The 16,034-nt window shown below is 39.6% G+C and overlaps 1 protein-coding gene across 1 annotated transcript in view; it reads left to right on the top strand.

Annotated features, from left to right (window-relative positions):
• LOC126163111 (centrosomal protein of 162 kDa) overlaps positions 1-16,034 on the top strand; it is a 217,310-nt gene that overhangs the window by 26,755 nt on the left and 174,521 nt on the right. The window contains exons 4-6 of the mRNA XM_049920034.1: positions 7,606-8,961; positions 9,057-9,169; positions 14,448-14,615. Of these exons, the coding sequence (XP_049775991.1) occupies positions 7,606-8,961; positions 9,057-9,169; positions 14,448-14,615 (1,637 nt within the window). The remainder of the gene's footprint in view (positions 1-7,605; positions 8,962-9,056; positions 9,170-14,447; positions 14,616-16,034) is intronic.

Raw genomic sequence — 16,034 nt, forward strand, 5'->3', positions numbered from 1 at the left:
ATCTATAGACATATGCTATTTTTTATTGTTCACAGAATTTCATTGTAATTGTCTTGTGTATTTCTCTTCAATTCTCATTTGAACAGAAATGTTGCTAAAGCCTTTGCTGATACATCAGAGGTGACGACAAGCATTTGGTTAGGAACTGGTGATGGTCAAGTGCATTAATTTTTGTTGAATGTGCCTTAGTGAATTAAGGACATGACGTGACAGCCTAAGTGTCACATGCCTATTGAGTTTTCACCTCTTCTTTTAATTTTTGGTTTCTTCTGAGTACTTAGTCATGGCAGCAGGACACATCATTTAAAGAAACATTTAAATTAATTTCCAACAGTGATTTTTATTTCAATATTTTCAAAATAAAAAATAAATACTGAGCTGAGGAAAGAGAATTTTTACATACATGTAAACAGGAAATGAGTAGATGGAAGATAGTGGATGAGCATATAGGAATCAAGGGAATAAATCAGTGATAATGTGGATTGTGACAGTCGAATAGATGTTAGAAACCGAGTTACCATCTTCAAGATGTGGTAGCACTAGATTTAGATGGATAAACTTGCATCAAGATCTGTGATATGTTTACAGTAACAGGTTGTTATGTGTGACCTGTGTAGTATGTTTGTCTGTTACCATGAATTTTGTTTAACAGCTTGGCCGTGCTGATGCAAATAAAGTAAGGACACACACTTCATACGACAGGCAGTTCCAACACTGTCCCATCTGACACAGACACCAGCGAGCACCCTTCAGATTGCCTGTAGGCAGACGCAGGTAGTGTAGGTGACTTGCCAGACACTCCTGTTGCACACATTTTGCACACACATGACCTGCTAGTCCAACCCCAGCCGCCTGAGTTCGATCAGTGGAATAAGACTGTTAACTCTACGTGTCTGCGAGGCTGCCCACATGTCAGCTGCTTGCCAAACAATACTCACCTGCACCCGTGCCAATCGGCCACTCACTGATGGGCACGCAAGCCGGAAGAGACTCCCATGAGAGTTCATAGGGGATTCTTCCACTGATTCTGTGTGTGTTGCAAGTATTGCCGTTCAACTATGTGGTACTTGCAGAATGCATACATAGGGACCACACGTGTAGTTACAAGGCATTGAGTAAGTTGACATAAACTTACTAATTATGGTGGTAGTCCAACGTTGCAGTTCTCTTGGAAGACTACTTAATAGGTCCACACAGCTAATGCTGAATAAAATATTCATTTAACCTAAACAGGCTGTTTGAAAATGGTTGTGTTTTTCTCTGCATAATGTTGATTGTATCGAAGGAATGTTACATAACATTTTCTGTATCTTCCTTTCGTAATTCACGTCTTGGAACAAAGGGCTTTGAACAAAATTTCTTGCCATCACCTACCTTCAGAAAGCTACTTGCAATAGAAATATACATAACACATAATGCTATCCTAGCTTTCAGAACTAATAGTTCATCTGGAAGCCGAGAAGTAGGTTGGGGAGTTTAAAAAGGAGGGACAGGTTACTCAGACCCCAGGATCAGAGGACGCCAAGTTCTGACCTGGCCCTCAAAACGGATAGGGTCTACATATACATCCTTGATCCTGGGGTCTGTGTGACCTAACCTTTCTTTTTATCTCTGCTACCTACTCTTCTTTGCTTCTTGATGAAAAATTATTAGTTCCAAAAGCTAGGATAGTTTTTTGTGTATGTCTGTCAGCTGTGCTAACATTCTTCCTCCAGAAGATATGAATATGTATTTCATTATTGTGTTTGGTTGTAAAATGAGAGAGAGAGAGAGAGAGAGAGAGAGAGAGAGAGAGAGAGAGAGAGAGAGAGAGAGAGCAAAGCCCAGTGCCGAGATGTAGTTTCTTTGATTTATCTGTGACGGCTGTTACAGATAGTATCTGTGCCCATTAATTATTGTCAGTATAATGTGCCCTCTCTCCATGAGGCACCACTGATACATTTGATGATCAAGAACTTCTCACTACAAACTCTCAAGTCCAGCCAAATAGTGGTAATGGAAAATTACTTCCATCGTAAAGATCTGAATCAGTTTCCTCCTGGTTGAGAGCTAATGTGCATACTGATGTGTGCTTCAAAGAAAGATTCCCATTTTCATAAACATATGATTAATCTATTGATCCACATAATACTGTAATTAAGATTGAATTAGGCCTTCTCAAGTTGAATGAAAATATTGGTTTCTATAATTATTGAAACTGAGCCACTTTCATGAGACATTTGTTGTGCAATTACCTGTCATTTCACCATCATGCTAACACCTTCAGTGCTGGTCTTATAGCATAGCTCCCATTACATGTGGGCTCCTAAATTTTGTGTTCTTTTGGAAGTTGTTACAGGTGTGATCAAATCTGTAGCGACTGTTTTGGGTTTATTGTTCTTTCTACTTCAAACACGAATATTTTCTTATTGCTAGTGTTGAAACTGAATACACAGATGAAACTTCAGTTTAAAAGTGTTTACTGCAAAATTTAAATATGGGGTGGTTTGATAAGTCTGGTAAAAAAGCAAGAAAAAGTTTGTTTTGTAAACAACTCATTTTACACCTCAACATAACCTCCTTTGAGGAATGTGCACTTGGTCCAGCGATCCTTCCACTTTTTCACATATCGAAAAAATAGCTTCTGTCAAACTCTGCAAAATATAAGTCAACTGCAACTCTTTCTTCCTCATGAAAACTTGTTCCCAGCAAGGTAAAATTTCAAGGTAGGGAACAAACAAAGTTGCTTGGGTCTGAGTCTGGTGAATAGAGTGGATGAGGAATCAGTTCAAAGCCCAGTCCACAAGCTTTCACCATTGTTATCACTGATATGTAGAATTGTCTATTATCCTGGTGAAAGAGCACTTTTTTACATGCCAAACCTGGTCTTTTTTCAGCCTACGTAAGTTTCAAATGATCCAACAATGATGCATAATATGGTGCAGTTATGGTTCTGCCTTTTAACAAGTAATATATGACAATTATTCGTTGTGGATTCCAAAAAACAGTCGCCAACACCATCACCTTCCCAGCTGACAAAATGGTCTTTTCATTCTTCAGTGCACTTTCACCAGCCTTTGTCCATTATTTTGACTGCTGTTTTGACTCTGGTGTGTACTGATGGAGCCAGGTTTCATCAGAAGTCAGAAATTGGCACAAAAGGTCATGCAGAATGTGATTAAACATCACCAGACATTTTGATGAAATGTTGTGCTGTGTGCGCTTTTGGTTGACTGTGACCAATTGTGACACCCACCTCACACACAGCTTCTTCATAGCCAATTTTTTGTGCAGCATATTCTGCACTCACTCAGTTTAGTTGCTGATGGTCTCAGCAATCACACACATTTTTATGTGGCCGCCTTGCATTACCATTTTGTCAGTAGTTTCCTTTGTGGTGACCTCAGTTGGATGGCTGGAGTGTGCTTTGTCTTTGGTGCTTGTCCATCCATTTTTAAATTCATTAATCCAAAAGTTAATGATGTTCAGTGATGGCACAGAGTCCACTTGAACTTCATCCAGTTCTGTTTTGATTTCTGTGGCAGTCCAATCCTTCATCCTTCAAATGAAAATGTTTAATAACAGCACAAAATTTGTTTTTCTCCATTTTCAGTCATAATCGACACACTGACCAAATCAGAAAGCTGTCAACAATGAATTGTTTGCTGCACATTGTTGAAATTCTGTATACGGTCCTTGGAACAATCAAGCTTACCAACCATGAAGGTGCAACAAAGATGTTCCATTTACCAGATTTATCAAACCCTTGTACATAACTAGACTCATGTTATTTCTGTTTAAATTTCTTTTATAGCTAGTTTACAGTAATAACTCTTGTAATACTTTGTCTATACAAAATCCAGTTTCAGTTTCATAATTTGCTGATCAAACTGGACCAGTTAATCTTCATTGACCTTTGTCTCAATCTCATACTTACTTGGGGTCATGTCGGTTATGGTTGTTATCGAATTTGGCATTGTTGATATTAGAGGGTGACTGAATGCTCTTCCTGCTGCCACACCTCATTTGTGTACCGCAATAGTCTGTGTGTAGTGGTGTCTATGTGAAAGTGTGCAAACATTATCTAAATGGTGGCGAATTGTGCAACTGAGCTGCAGGACGCGGGTACCACCCACGCATTCATGTAGTCGGATGTGAGAAACTGTCAAAAGACTGCATCCAGACTGGCTGGCATACCAGCCCTCATAGTTAATTCGCCAGGCAAATTTGATCGGCAACCAGCATGCCTGCCCAAATACCAGAATCAGGATGTTGACATGCACAGCTGTCCTGGCAGGTTAAATGAATTGTTTATATACTTGACAATAACATTTGTTTAATTTTTATTTTGCCATTTTTCTAGTGTTTTTCTATGTTTTTATCTCCTCTAACGTAAAAACTACCATCTCCTCGGCAGACTGCAGGGTGATTTGTAACTTCCACGAAGACGAAGACATTGTCTTGCTAGCAGTTGACAAATGCAATGTAACAGTGCTGTTATGATCAGCTGACTTCTTGCAGAAGATTGAGATGCAATTATGAGACCCAGCTTACAAGCCAGAAGGAAATAATCCTATACCATCTGTGACTAGGAAGACCTTGTCACTCCTAAACAGCTCGGGAATGGACAGGGATGTAGTCAGAAGGCTGCACCCCAGAGCACTGATACCACAAAGCTACATGGCCCCCCAAAGATATACAAGAAGAGGGAGTTCCACTATGTCCAATAGTTGACATGATAAAGTCACCAACATATGGAATCGCTAGATACCTGTCACAGTTGCTAAAACCTCTTGTGGCTTACTGCACACACCATGTCAAAAACTCAAGTGAATTTGTGAAGTTGCTTCAGGGGATACATCTGGACAAGGGTGATCTGGTCAGTTTCGATATCATGTCAGTACTACTAGAGGACTGCTTGACATTACTGGGGAACCATTTTGTCGAAGATACTATGGAACTTTTCCAACAGACACTTCCTACCACCTACTTCTAATGTGGTAGAAAGTTCTACTAGCAGTTAGATGGAGTTGGCATGGAATCCCCCCACATCCCTCGCATGAGGCATTGCAAACCTATATAAGGTACACTTTGAGGAAACTACTCTCAAAACCACATGTCCGAAACCATTGCTTGAAACCAAAGGCATTCTACCGATATGTGGCCGACACATATGTGATGTGGCCACATGGTGGAGCAAACCCTGCACAAATTTCTTGACCAGCTTAAAAGCAAACACGACAATGTAAAGTTCTCCATGGAGCTGGAAGAAAACAGATGCCTGACTTTCGTCAATATCCTGATAAGGCACGCTCATCTGTTCTGCCGCTAGAAAAAAACACACACATGGTCCTGTACGTAAATGCCAGTAGCTGCCACCGTCCAACACAACATCAACCTGTGCTCACCAACATGGTGCACAGAGCTTGAGACATATAACAAGGGCAGTCGTCTACCCACCAAGTTGCAGCATATGAGGAAAATCTTTTGCAGGAACAGCAACTTGGAGAAGCAGATAAGACGTGCTCTCCAGCCGTGCAAGGAGAAGAAAGATGACAATCCGAAAGAAGATATAAAGTGTCTAGCAACAACATTAAAATCATTTTCCGCTGGTTGGTTAAAATAAAAAAATGTTTGGCTCAGTGTGAGACAACTTAGGACTACGGACACCTGGTGTCGGCAGCATCATTTGCAAATGTGGCTAGCAGTATTTTGGCCAGACACAGTGGTGTATTTCACAGTGCCGCTCAGAACATTTGAGAAGTGTTCACTTCAGACAAACAGGCAAATATGCAGTGGCAAAGCACAGTGTGAACGAAGGTCATATGCTTGATTTTGAACAGACAGAGGTATTGTCACACAAACAGGTTCTGGAATTCGATCCTCAAAGTGGCAGTGGAGATACTAGTCCATGATGATCTTGTCAACTGGGATAGCAGTTTCCATCTGAGTTCTGCATGGGGGCACAGCACTAGCAAAAATACGTCAAGAGTGCACTGATGTGAAAGCAACGAAGGCAGCGCATGGAATAGACGGGCAGCACCAGGACGCAATGCCAGGACCACCCTCCAACATGCTAGGGGTCCCCTCCTCCACTGTCCGCGATGGTGTCAAAGGATAAACTTTTGACGAAAATAGGTATGAGCAGTTTCCCCATCAGTCACCATAAACAAATGGCTGTATTTAAACAGCAAATTTATTAAGCAGCCAAGATATGGTTTCTGTTAAATTTTTTCGTGGCATTGGAAAAATGTTTTGTATGGAAAATATACTCAAAGAAGTAAATGGAAATGAGTGTGCGCACACACACACACACACACACACACACACACACACGTGCAAATGCAACTTTACACACATGATTGCAGCAGCTGATGCCACACTGCCCATTACCCTTTCCACCCCTCCCACAGTGATATTCCACCGTCCACCAAATCTACACAATATACTCGTCCATCCCTATACAACCCCTGCTCCCAATCCCTTACCTCATGGCTCATATCCCTGTAACAGACCTAGATACGAGACCTGTTCCATACATTCTCCCACCACCACCTACTCCATTCTACTCACAAACGTCACCTATCCCATCAAAGGCAGGGTTACCTGTGAAACCAATCATGTAATCTACAAGCTAAGCTGCAGCCACTGTGCTGCTTTCTATGTGAGCAAGACAACCAACCAACTGTCTGTCTGCATGAATGGCTACTGGCAAACAGTGACCAAGAAACAAGTGGACCACCCAGTTGCTGAGCATGCTGCCCAACATGACATCCTTCATTTCAGTGACTGCTTCGTGGCCTGTGCCGTATGGATCCTTCACAACAACACTAGCTTTTCTGAATGGCGCCTACATTCCCATAACTCTCCTGGCCTCAATCTTCATTAGTAATTTTTCTAACCCATCCAGCCCCTTCCCTGTTCCCATTCTAGCACACAGCCCTCATTCCACCAACACACTCTGCCTTTTTACTTCTCTCCTTTTCTGCAACCCCCTCCACCTCTCCCCTGCCCTCCATCTACCCTCCCGACTGCACCTAGCTGCCTCACCGTCTCTCCACCTCATCCTTGCACACTCCCCAGCAGCACTTAACTCTTCCCCACCCCCTCCGCACCTCAACCTCTTCCTTACTCCCTCCCAGTTGCCACTCCTATCATGTGCTGCTGCTGTTGCTCGCAGTGTGGCTTGAGCTGCCAGAGGCTGCAGTCATTTGTGTGTGTGTGTGTGTGTGTGTGTGTGTGTGTGTGTGTGTGTGTGTGTGTGTGTATTTTCGACAAAGGCCATATTGGTCAAAAGCTTACATCGTGACAGTCTTTCTGTTGTGGCCGTCTGTTACTCAGCATCACTGCTATATGGTGAGTAGTAATAATCCTTAAGTTTTGCAGATTAGTGTATTTATGTGCTTATTTGTCTGTCTTCACAGGAATGATATGTAAAAGTGTGTGTTTTTTATGCCTTCATGTTCCACTACAACTGCTCTCCAAAGAATGAATGCCTAGTAATCAGAAATATCTTACATGTAAGCTCCTGCTACAGCATTCAGTACTTCTTTAAGCTGTAGTCTCCACATACAGATTGCGAAGATAAAATTTTAAATGTACAATTTTTTTGTGGTGCTTTTCCAGCTGGAATGGAAGACAGAAGTGTGGAAGAAATTTTGAAAGAGGCAGAAGAAGTTGTCCGTGAGAGCTCTCAGACATTTGAGCAGCTTGCTCATGCATCATCAAGAACTAGCTTCAAGTCTCTCACATCAGACTCGGAGAGTTGTGAAGTTGTGCCTTCAGATATTTCTTCACCATCGAGTCACAGTGCTAGTAAGTCACGAGAACATTCTAAGAAAGTTTCTCAGATTCCCTCCAGTAAGAATACTTTTAATGAATTTAGACAACCCTCTGTGATATCTTCAAAATCCTTTATGTCAGATATTTCTTCCTTATCTGAAAGTAATGAAAAAGTTGACAGCAGATTAAAGAAAACTGTTAGTATGCCGTCAGATGTACATTCTTCAGTTTCCCTTGGTCCCACCAAGGTAACTGGATTACCAGACAGATCTGATACTGAAAAATATGATGCCTTAAAGCGGACCACAGTTTCTTCTAGTTTTGGTACAAGTGAAAAAAACTTACCTGTTACAGCTTTACTACATTATGACAAATTCAATAGCCATGCTGCAGGAGTTGATAAAAGTGAGGATTTTAGGAAAGAAGAGCCTGCAATTACACAAGAAAAATCTCTTCTTGACACTGGCCAAAGTGCCACAGGGAAACTGTCACCACAGGGCAAAAAAATCGATAGAAGTGTCAGTTTCCAAAGTATGTCGTCACACCGTGAAAAACCTGGAGCAAAAAAATGGCATAAAAGTAACGAAAAAGACAGTGATAAGCCAAGTGCAAAAAAATCATTTGGTTTTCATCAGAATAAAAATGCCGGCCAAAGTAGTTCAAAATCTGTTGTTTCTTCAGGTGCTAAGCGGAACAGTACTGCAAAATCCAGTGAAAGCAGAGATTTCACTAAAGAGATGAGAGAGGAAAGTATTCACAAGAGCATCACTGTTAGTAGAGTAATGCCACGTGAAAAGGATGTTGATCCATCCACAGCAGGTTCTAGAGGCAAGCAACTGAAAAGGGACAGCAGTGCCAGTAGTGTATCAGATAAAATAAGGCAAATAGTGAATGATGTGGTGCGCACTGAGGTGGAGACTGCAGTTAGTGAGGTGAATACAAAAGTTCCAGGAAAGGGCAATGAAAGTAATGCCAGCAATGGAGCCAGCAGCTGGAGAACGGAGTACATCCGTGGGCTGGAGAGGAAGTACTTGTCAGATGTCTCAGAAGAGAGTACAATATCACAGCCGTCGGAACAGGACAAGAGGCCTACACAGGGTGCGAAAGTGACGGACGAATCTCTCAGGAAAGAGACACTGATGCTCCTCACACTAGAGAAACAGCTTCAGGAGGAGAAGGAAAAGTGTCAAAGGCTACAAGGTTAGTGTATGAGTACTTGTGGCATGAATGTGATATCTAAGTGTAAATGTGGAACAATCAACTACTGTATTATGTATATTATTTTTTCCTTTTAGCTGAGTTGGCTTCAGGGGAGAAAGAGCACAAGAAACAATTAAGTGCAATGACAAAACAATATGAGAAGGAAGTCCTGGAATTGAAAAAGGAAATATGCGTCCTGCGAGCAAAGGTCAGTTGCAGCTTTTATATAGATTTTTAAAATTTTTAAATAACTAATGACATCTTAAGAAACTTCTATTTCAAATTAGCCACAGATTTAGCCTCAGGATTATTATCAAGTCTCATGATATCTATTTGCAATCATTGTAGGATACAGTGATAGTTCATCTCTGTTGTCTCAGGCTCTTGATTGCTGTAGATCTGTATTATGCGATTAACACTATTAGTTAAGTAGGGACCTACCCAAATCATTACACTCTGAGTTTCATCTGGAATATCACAACATACTTTTTTGAGACGTAGTTTAATGAAGAAATTCCTCTACAAGTTTCACATCAGCCCACAGTAATAGATTTCGTTTGAAAATCATCTGTATCATCTGATGAACCAGTCTTCATTTTTTTTCTTTCTTTCCAAAGAATTAGTTTGTTTCATTGGATAATCAGTGGACTTGAGATAAGCAGAAGAAAAGGCAGTTATTTATTTGAATGTGAGAGAAATTCTTTCAAAGTTAAACTAGAACACACTAGCTCAAGTCCCAATGAAGCACACAGTTCAGATTTACCACAGACATTTCAAAAAATGACTTGTGTATTTATGGATGTCAAAGAAGTAAATTGGAGAAGCTTATATATTATAAATCATCACAGTAGTAAGTCCCATTTCATTTTCCCAGGAAGATCTTAATCACAATGGGAAAGATAATTGTGGATAGGCTACTTACTACACAAAAATTAATGAAAAAGTTTTTAATCTTAAGTCCAAATTTGAAAATAAATAGTGATTAAGAAGGCACACTTTACTTTGGAGATGAAATGCAGTGTGATAGACAGGCACCAGTGTAAAATAAATTATCCCCAAGCAGCCAGCCTGATTTTGGTCTTGTGTAGTTGGGATGAATTCTTCAAATGGTTCAAATGGCTCTGAGCACTATGGGACTCAACATCTGAGGCCATCAGTCCCCTAGAACTTAGAGAACTACTTAAACCTAACTAACCTAAGGACATCACACACATCCATGCCCGAGGCAGGATTCGAACCTGCGACCGTAGCGGTCGCGTGGTTCCAGACTGAAGTGCCTAGAACCACTCGGCCACAGCGGCTGGCAATGAATTCTTCAATAAAGGCCACAAGGCATGGGAATTGTCCATTCTCAGCTAGTGCCCTATATCTAAGTATATCAAAGTTGATGGGATGTTATACACTAACCTTTCTTGTGTTCTTTAAGTGTGATGTATTTATATGTCAGGCATGACAGCGATGCCTAAAATAGTATTTAAAGTCTCAGTGTACTACTATATAATACGCGTAATGTGGTCCCTCTTTTCTAGGTTTAAGTTATTTTACATGTTTTAATTCATGTTTCCTTTCTTATGAGTAAGAAATTATGTGTACAAAGAGGCAAAATGTTTGAGATAGTAAATTAACAGAGCAAAGAACAGTAATAACCAGAAACATGGTGCAGACTGTATCATAACAGCTTTTGTAAAAGTATAAATGTGATGAAACAACGTAAAATCATCCATTCCTCATATGATTACAATTGAGATTGATATTCTTATGGTCATTGCTAATTCATATGAGTGTGTTCAAATTGAAAATATCATATAAAAGCAAAGTATTGCTGAGAGTCATGTGCATTATTTAGATGTCCTGAGCCATGTTTCATTTTCAAATAATTAGTAAAAATGCGAGTCAGCATTATAATAATTGAACCTCTCATGGAAGGAATTTTTGACTGTTTTTACAGACAATCAGTGAGCCAATTTTTATCTGCAAAACAATATCTGCATCTTTTCCAGATTAAATTAAAGGAGTCTGGTAGTTTCTCTACAAGCAACACAAATGATTATTCATTTCGTAATTTCGAAGAAAGCCCATAAGCCAAGGTTACTCAAACTTTGGCTTGGAGTTGACTTATTACGAATAAAAAATAACAACTTCCATAATTCAGTGTACAAAAATACAGAGTGAAAGCATTTATTAGTATTCAGACTTGAGAAATATTTTTTAATCCATTGAGTTTTAATTTAGCTGGAGAACATAATTTATTGTAAAAAAGTTTTGTGCTTTACACAGGAAACCAATATAACTACATAAAATAACTACAGTCTCGCACGAAGTGGAATATTTAAGAAGTGACAGAGAAGTGTATTTTATTTTAATTTAGTGATAGTAACACAGCTGTTCCTCTATAGGACAACTTGGCAATGCCAGAAGAGCAGATACTAGAACTGCATGGCAACATAAACCCTCTCTACACTGTAACTTGGTGTGTAAGTATATTAAACTAGTTGTAGGTTAAAGCTCCTCAGTGTCACACACAGAATTGAAATCTCATATCTTGAAAGTACTGTAGATGGTAGCCTCGCATTTCAGTAACAGAGGCAACACGAGTGATTTGGAGTTGCCTTATAGGCACATTTATTCCTGTTAAACCACATTTGAATTATGACTAGTTTACTTAAAACTTCCGGGCTGATAGGCCATGGTCGATGTATAAAACTCTCTCCCATTACGTTTCGTCTCCGACTGCGACAGACATCCTCCGAGGTAAAGCGGCGAACTGCAAAGAGAACTCGAGGAAGCACCGATTATATAGGCAGTGCAGAGGACGCCACTGTCCATCGTGTGATGTCAGCTATGAGTCTGTCCCCTTTCCTGTTAAAGTTATTATGGTGTTTATCAATCTTGACAGCCTCTCTATACATGAGCACATAATAATGCGAGGTTTTAAATATGACGCTCATCTTGCTGAATTTTATTTTGTGATTGCCTTCGTGGTAAACATGCTCTGCTACGGCCTATTTATCCATGTGACCCAGGTGGCAATTCCTGTTATTTTCAAGAAGTCGTGTGCTAACACTTCTCTTTGTGGTGCCGATATAAACCTGTCCGCAACTACAAGGAATTGTATATACCCTCGGTGTAGCCAACAGATGTTGTGCATGCTTTGCTGATCTTATATATTCTTTCATTTTCCTGGTAGGTCTGAAAATAGTTTCCACCCCATACTTGCTTAACACTTTCCCAATGCAATCTGTGACCTTACTAATGAATCGAAGAAAAACCTGGCCGTTGGGTGGCTGTTGTTTGTTGTGGGTCCTGATTCTCCACCCAAAACGAAGTACTCGATCTATCTCCTTGCTGGAATAACCATTCTTCAGTTTCATATTTTAAATAAACAGGTTCATAAATTTTGTGCACCCTGTCTACTAAGGTTATTATTACACCTCTTTTTGTCTAGGGTGGTGGTTTGAATCTTTATGCAGATAATGATCAGTATGTGTGGCCTTATTGCCCAACATTCCATCCTGTTGTTTAATCACACAACATCCAGAAAATTAAGTTGCCCGCTACTCTCTGTCTCCATAGTGAGTTGGATTTTTGGATTAATGTTGTTTATGTGTATCAGGAAGGCATCCAACTCCTCTGTTCCGTGTGTCCATACTACGAAAGTGTCATCGACAGAGTGATACCATCTGGCTAGTCTCTTACTGGCAGTCTGCAACAGCTGTTGTTCAAAAGTCTCCATAAACAAGTTAGCCGCAGCAGGCCTAAGAGCACTGCCCACCCTGTTGATCTGTTCATAAAAGGCAGAGAATTCTACTTATCGTGAAAGTGATTCTTTTTGTACAGTACAGTCAGAATAGATAATGAAACAAAAATATGATTTTGTTTTGAAAGTAGGTTGTGTTGAGGCAGTGTCAGAATAATGCCACAATATCGGTAGGAAAAATATCCACTATGCATGAGATAGCTTTGTTTACTGGAATCATAGTAAATAATGACACAATATCAAAACTAATGAGGATATCATCTGGGCCCATGCTCATTTCCTTTAACTTGCCAATGAAATGAGCTGAATTTGTAATATGAAGCCCCAAGACATTAGGTAGTGATAATTCACTTTAATATAAATATATACAATATAAATCTCATTGTAAACCTCATATTTTCCACTCATTCCCAGTGACCATGACCTGGCTTCAACCTCCTCGTATATAATTCCCAAGGATTTTCTTACTGAAACTAGGTTGTACTAGTTCACAAGTGGTTAGCACACTGGATGTGCATTTGAGAGGAGCATGGTTAAAATAAGTGCCCAACTGTGAACTCTAGCTTTTTCTCTGTTTTCTGTAAAGCAATTAAGGTGAATTCCAGAATGGTTTCTTTTTAAAGGGCCATTTATCTTTTCCGTCCTCACTCTTTCCAAGCTTTTGATCTGCTTGTAATGACCTCACAATAAATTGTACATTAAGCTATAATCTTTGTTTTCCCTTGGACTTTATTGTGGGTATGTTATAGGCACTGGCAAGTTGATTGTGAAAGGTTGTGAAAGATCGAGATCCTGCTTAAAATATTGTATTACAGTCCACAGTCACACAACAAAATTTTACAAGACAAGGGATAAACACAACAAACGGTAGACCTCAGATTTTAAATTGCATTTGCATGTGTTGTATGGAATCCTGAACAACATGGTTGAAACTTCACAATCAGAAGTCTTCAAAAAAAATCTCCTGAAACAAGTTACACATCCAAATAATATCAAGCCTTTGATTTTCCTAATGCAGTAGATTCTATGTTATATAATATATGCAGACAATACAGTTTTAAAGGCAGAGAATCCTACTTATCATCAAAGTGATTCTTTTTATAAAGTACATTTAGAATAGACAATGAAACAAAAATATGATTTTACCTTATAGGGTATAGTTTCGTGAAGTCTGTTACATGTTGAATTGGGATATTTACAATGCATGATAAAATGTATAACTGAGGGTGGAGAATCATTACTTGCCACAAAGCGGTGTTGAGCGCGCGAAAATACAAACCAAAAACCCAAAAACAATGCTGCTCTGACTGACTCAAAATATTTCACAAGTCTCTCTCCATTGTGCAGTGCCTCTTCTGTTTGAAATAAGACATACCAGCTTTTTGTTAGGTGTGAGCTGATGAATTTTACAAATATTTGTTTTGTAGTTGATAGGAAAAGCAATGCTCTCTATGCAGTGAATGATTTTTAACAAAAAACAGTCCCAGATTTCCATTCATAAAGCTTTTTTTTGTGATTAATACTGTTTGTGTGGAATTACACTAATGATCATTATTATTCTGAATTAATCTAGAGATCAAGCCATTATGAAGCACTCTTTGATCACATTTATTTGTACGTACATCTAATACAGTGATACATATTAGACAACTATTGCATTCTATGAGAATTTCTCTTTATTTTACTAGGAAGATTGACATTGTAATAAGGCAACTTGAACTGCTTATAGATATCAGGGATGGAGGCTGCAGCTCCTGCTCCCAACTCTGAGCAGAGTGTGCAGAGAGCAGATGTGAGGGTGGCATTGATGGAGGAGGAAATGCAGCGCCAGGAGCAAATAATCGTCAACTACCAGCGCGACAATGAGCGCCTCTGCCAGGAGCTCAAGCAGCTGCAGGTCTGTCTGTGTGACCGCATCACATTCTCATTTCTTTCTGTCATCATGTTTCTTATACTCTCTTATCTCCAGCTGCAACTTTGGTGAGCAGTCAGCAGCTATAGTGTCACATTTATTGCTGTGTCTCAGCATAAGATAAATGGCATGACTGGTAATAGTTGTTGCCACAGAATTTCAAGAGGTGGTGTATATTACACTAAAGCAATAGCTCTCCTTGCACATGTAGTATTGCAATGTGTAGACACTGTTATTTGAGGTGGTGCACAGGTTATCACTTGTCTGAAACAGGAATCTCACCATGTGTGCAGTCACATAAATCAACTATCTTTATTGTATATCTCTGCATTCCATGTAGGACAGGCTCGTACAGTGTACAACCAGTACTATGACTGTTGGAAGTTTGGTGTCAGGTTTTATGTTGTAGCTTTCAGGTAGGGCATTTTCACAAAGACAGTTGGTCACATAAGAAGACAGTAATTGTCAGTTGCACTATAGGCTAAACACTTTGCACCAAGATTTGAAAGTTGTAAAATCCAACAATGCTCAATGGCTAGTTGACCCTTGAAGTTGTTTCACCACGTTTCTACACTGACTGAGCAAGACGACGGGCCATGGTGCGGATTCCGGCCCACGTTTCGATCCCAACAGGCCTGATATTGTCTGCTGGCAGAACAAAGCCGTGTGTGCCTGTATCTGGCAGCTCCACTGTGTACGCATACTTAGCACCTGCTACACCTTTCGCCCAGTCATCGGAACTTCCTGTGAACATTCAAAAAAAGTAATGTGTTTATTAAGACATTACTGGAACACTTTTGACAAGAACAGAGGCTGCGAATAAAAATTGAAGTGACACACTGTACTTTAAACTGTAGGAATTAAATGTGATGTGAATAATTTATTTGTAATTTGCAGGAACTCTGCACCAATGAAACACTGTGGAACATGTCTTCACATATTTAAAAGAAAAAAAATTGGAAATAATAGTACATTAAATAATTGTAAAACGGCAACGTAAAAAACATATCGAGTATGATTTTTCGTTTATCGGTATTAAACAGTAAGAAATTGTTGGGCGACTTCAGTTCATCAAAATTATCTTCCTCCCCAGGTATTTTTCTGAAATGTAATAAGGTTTTTTGCATCTAAAAGAACCTCGTCTTTGCAAAAGATTAAAAAGAAATGCTGTGATTTTGGTTCTGCATTAAACTTTAAGTCCATCTACAAAATTTTGGAAGAACCAATTGTTAGACCACACAACGGTAGATGTGTTCTGCTACCGACAAGACTTGTCACTGATCTCTGCTGGATTCAGATTAGTATTTGTGTGGTCAGCCTCACAGTGCTTTCAGCAAAGCAGCAGAAATGTGATGATAGTATATCCCAATCAGTAACTCTCAAGAGAATGCAAACAGGTAACTT

The sequence above is a fragment of the Schistocerca cancellata genome, chromosome 2, assembly GCF_023864275.1.
Source record: "Schistocerca cancellata isolate TAMUIC-IGC-003103 chromosome 2, iqSchCanc2.1, whole genome shotgun sequence".
NCBI lineage: Eukaryota > Metazoa > Arthropoda > Insecta > Orthoptera > Acrididae > Schistocerca > Schistocerca cancellata.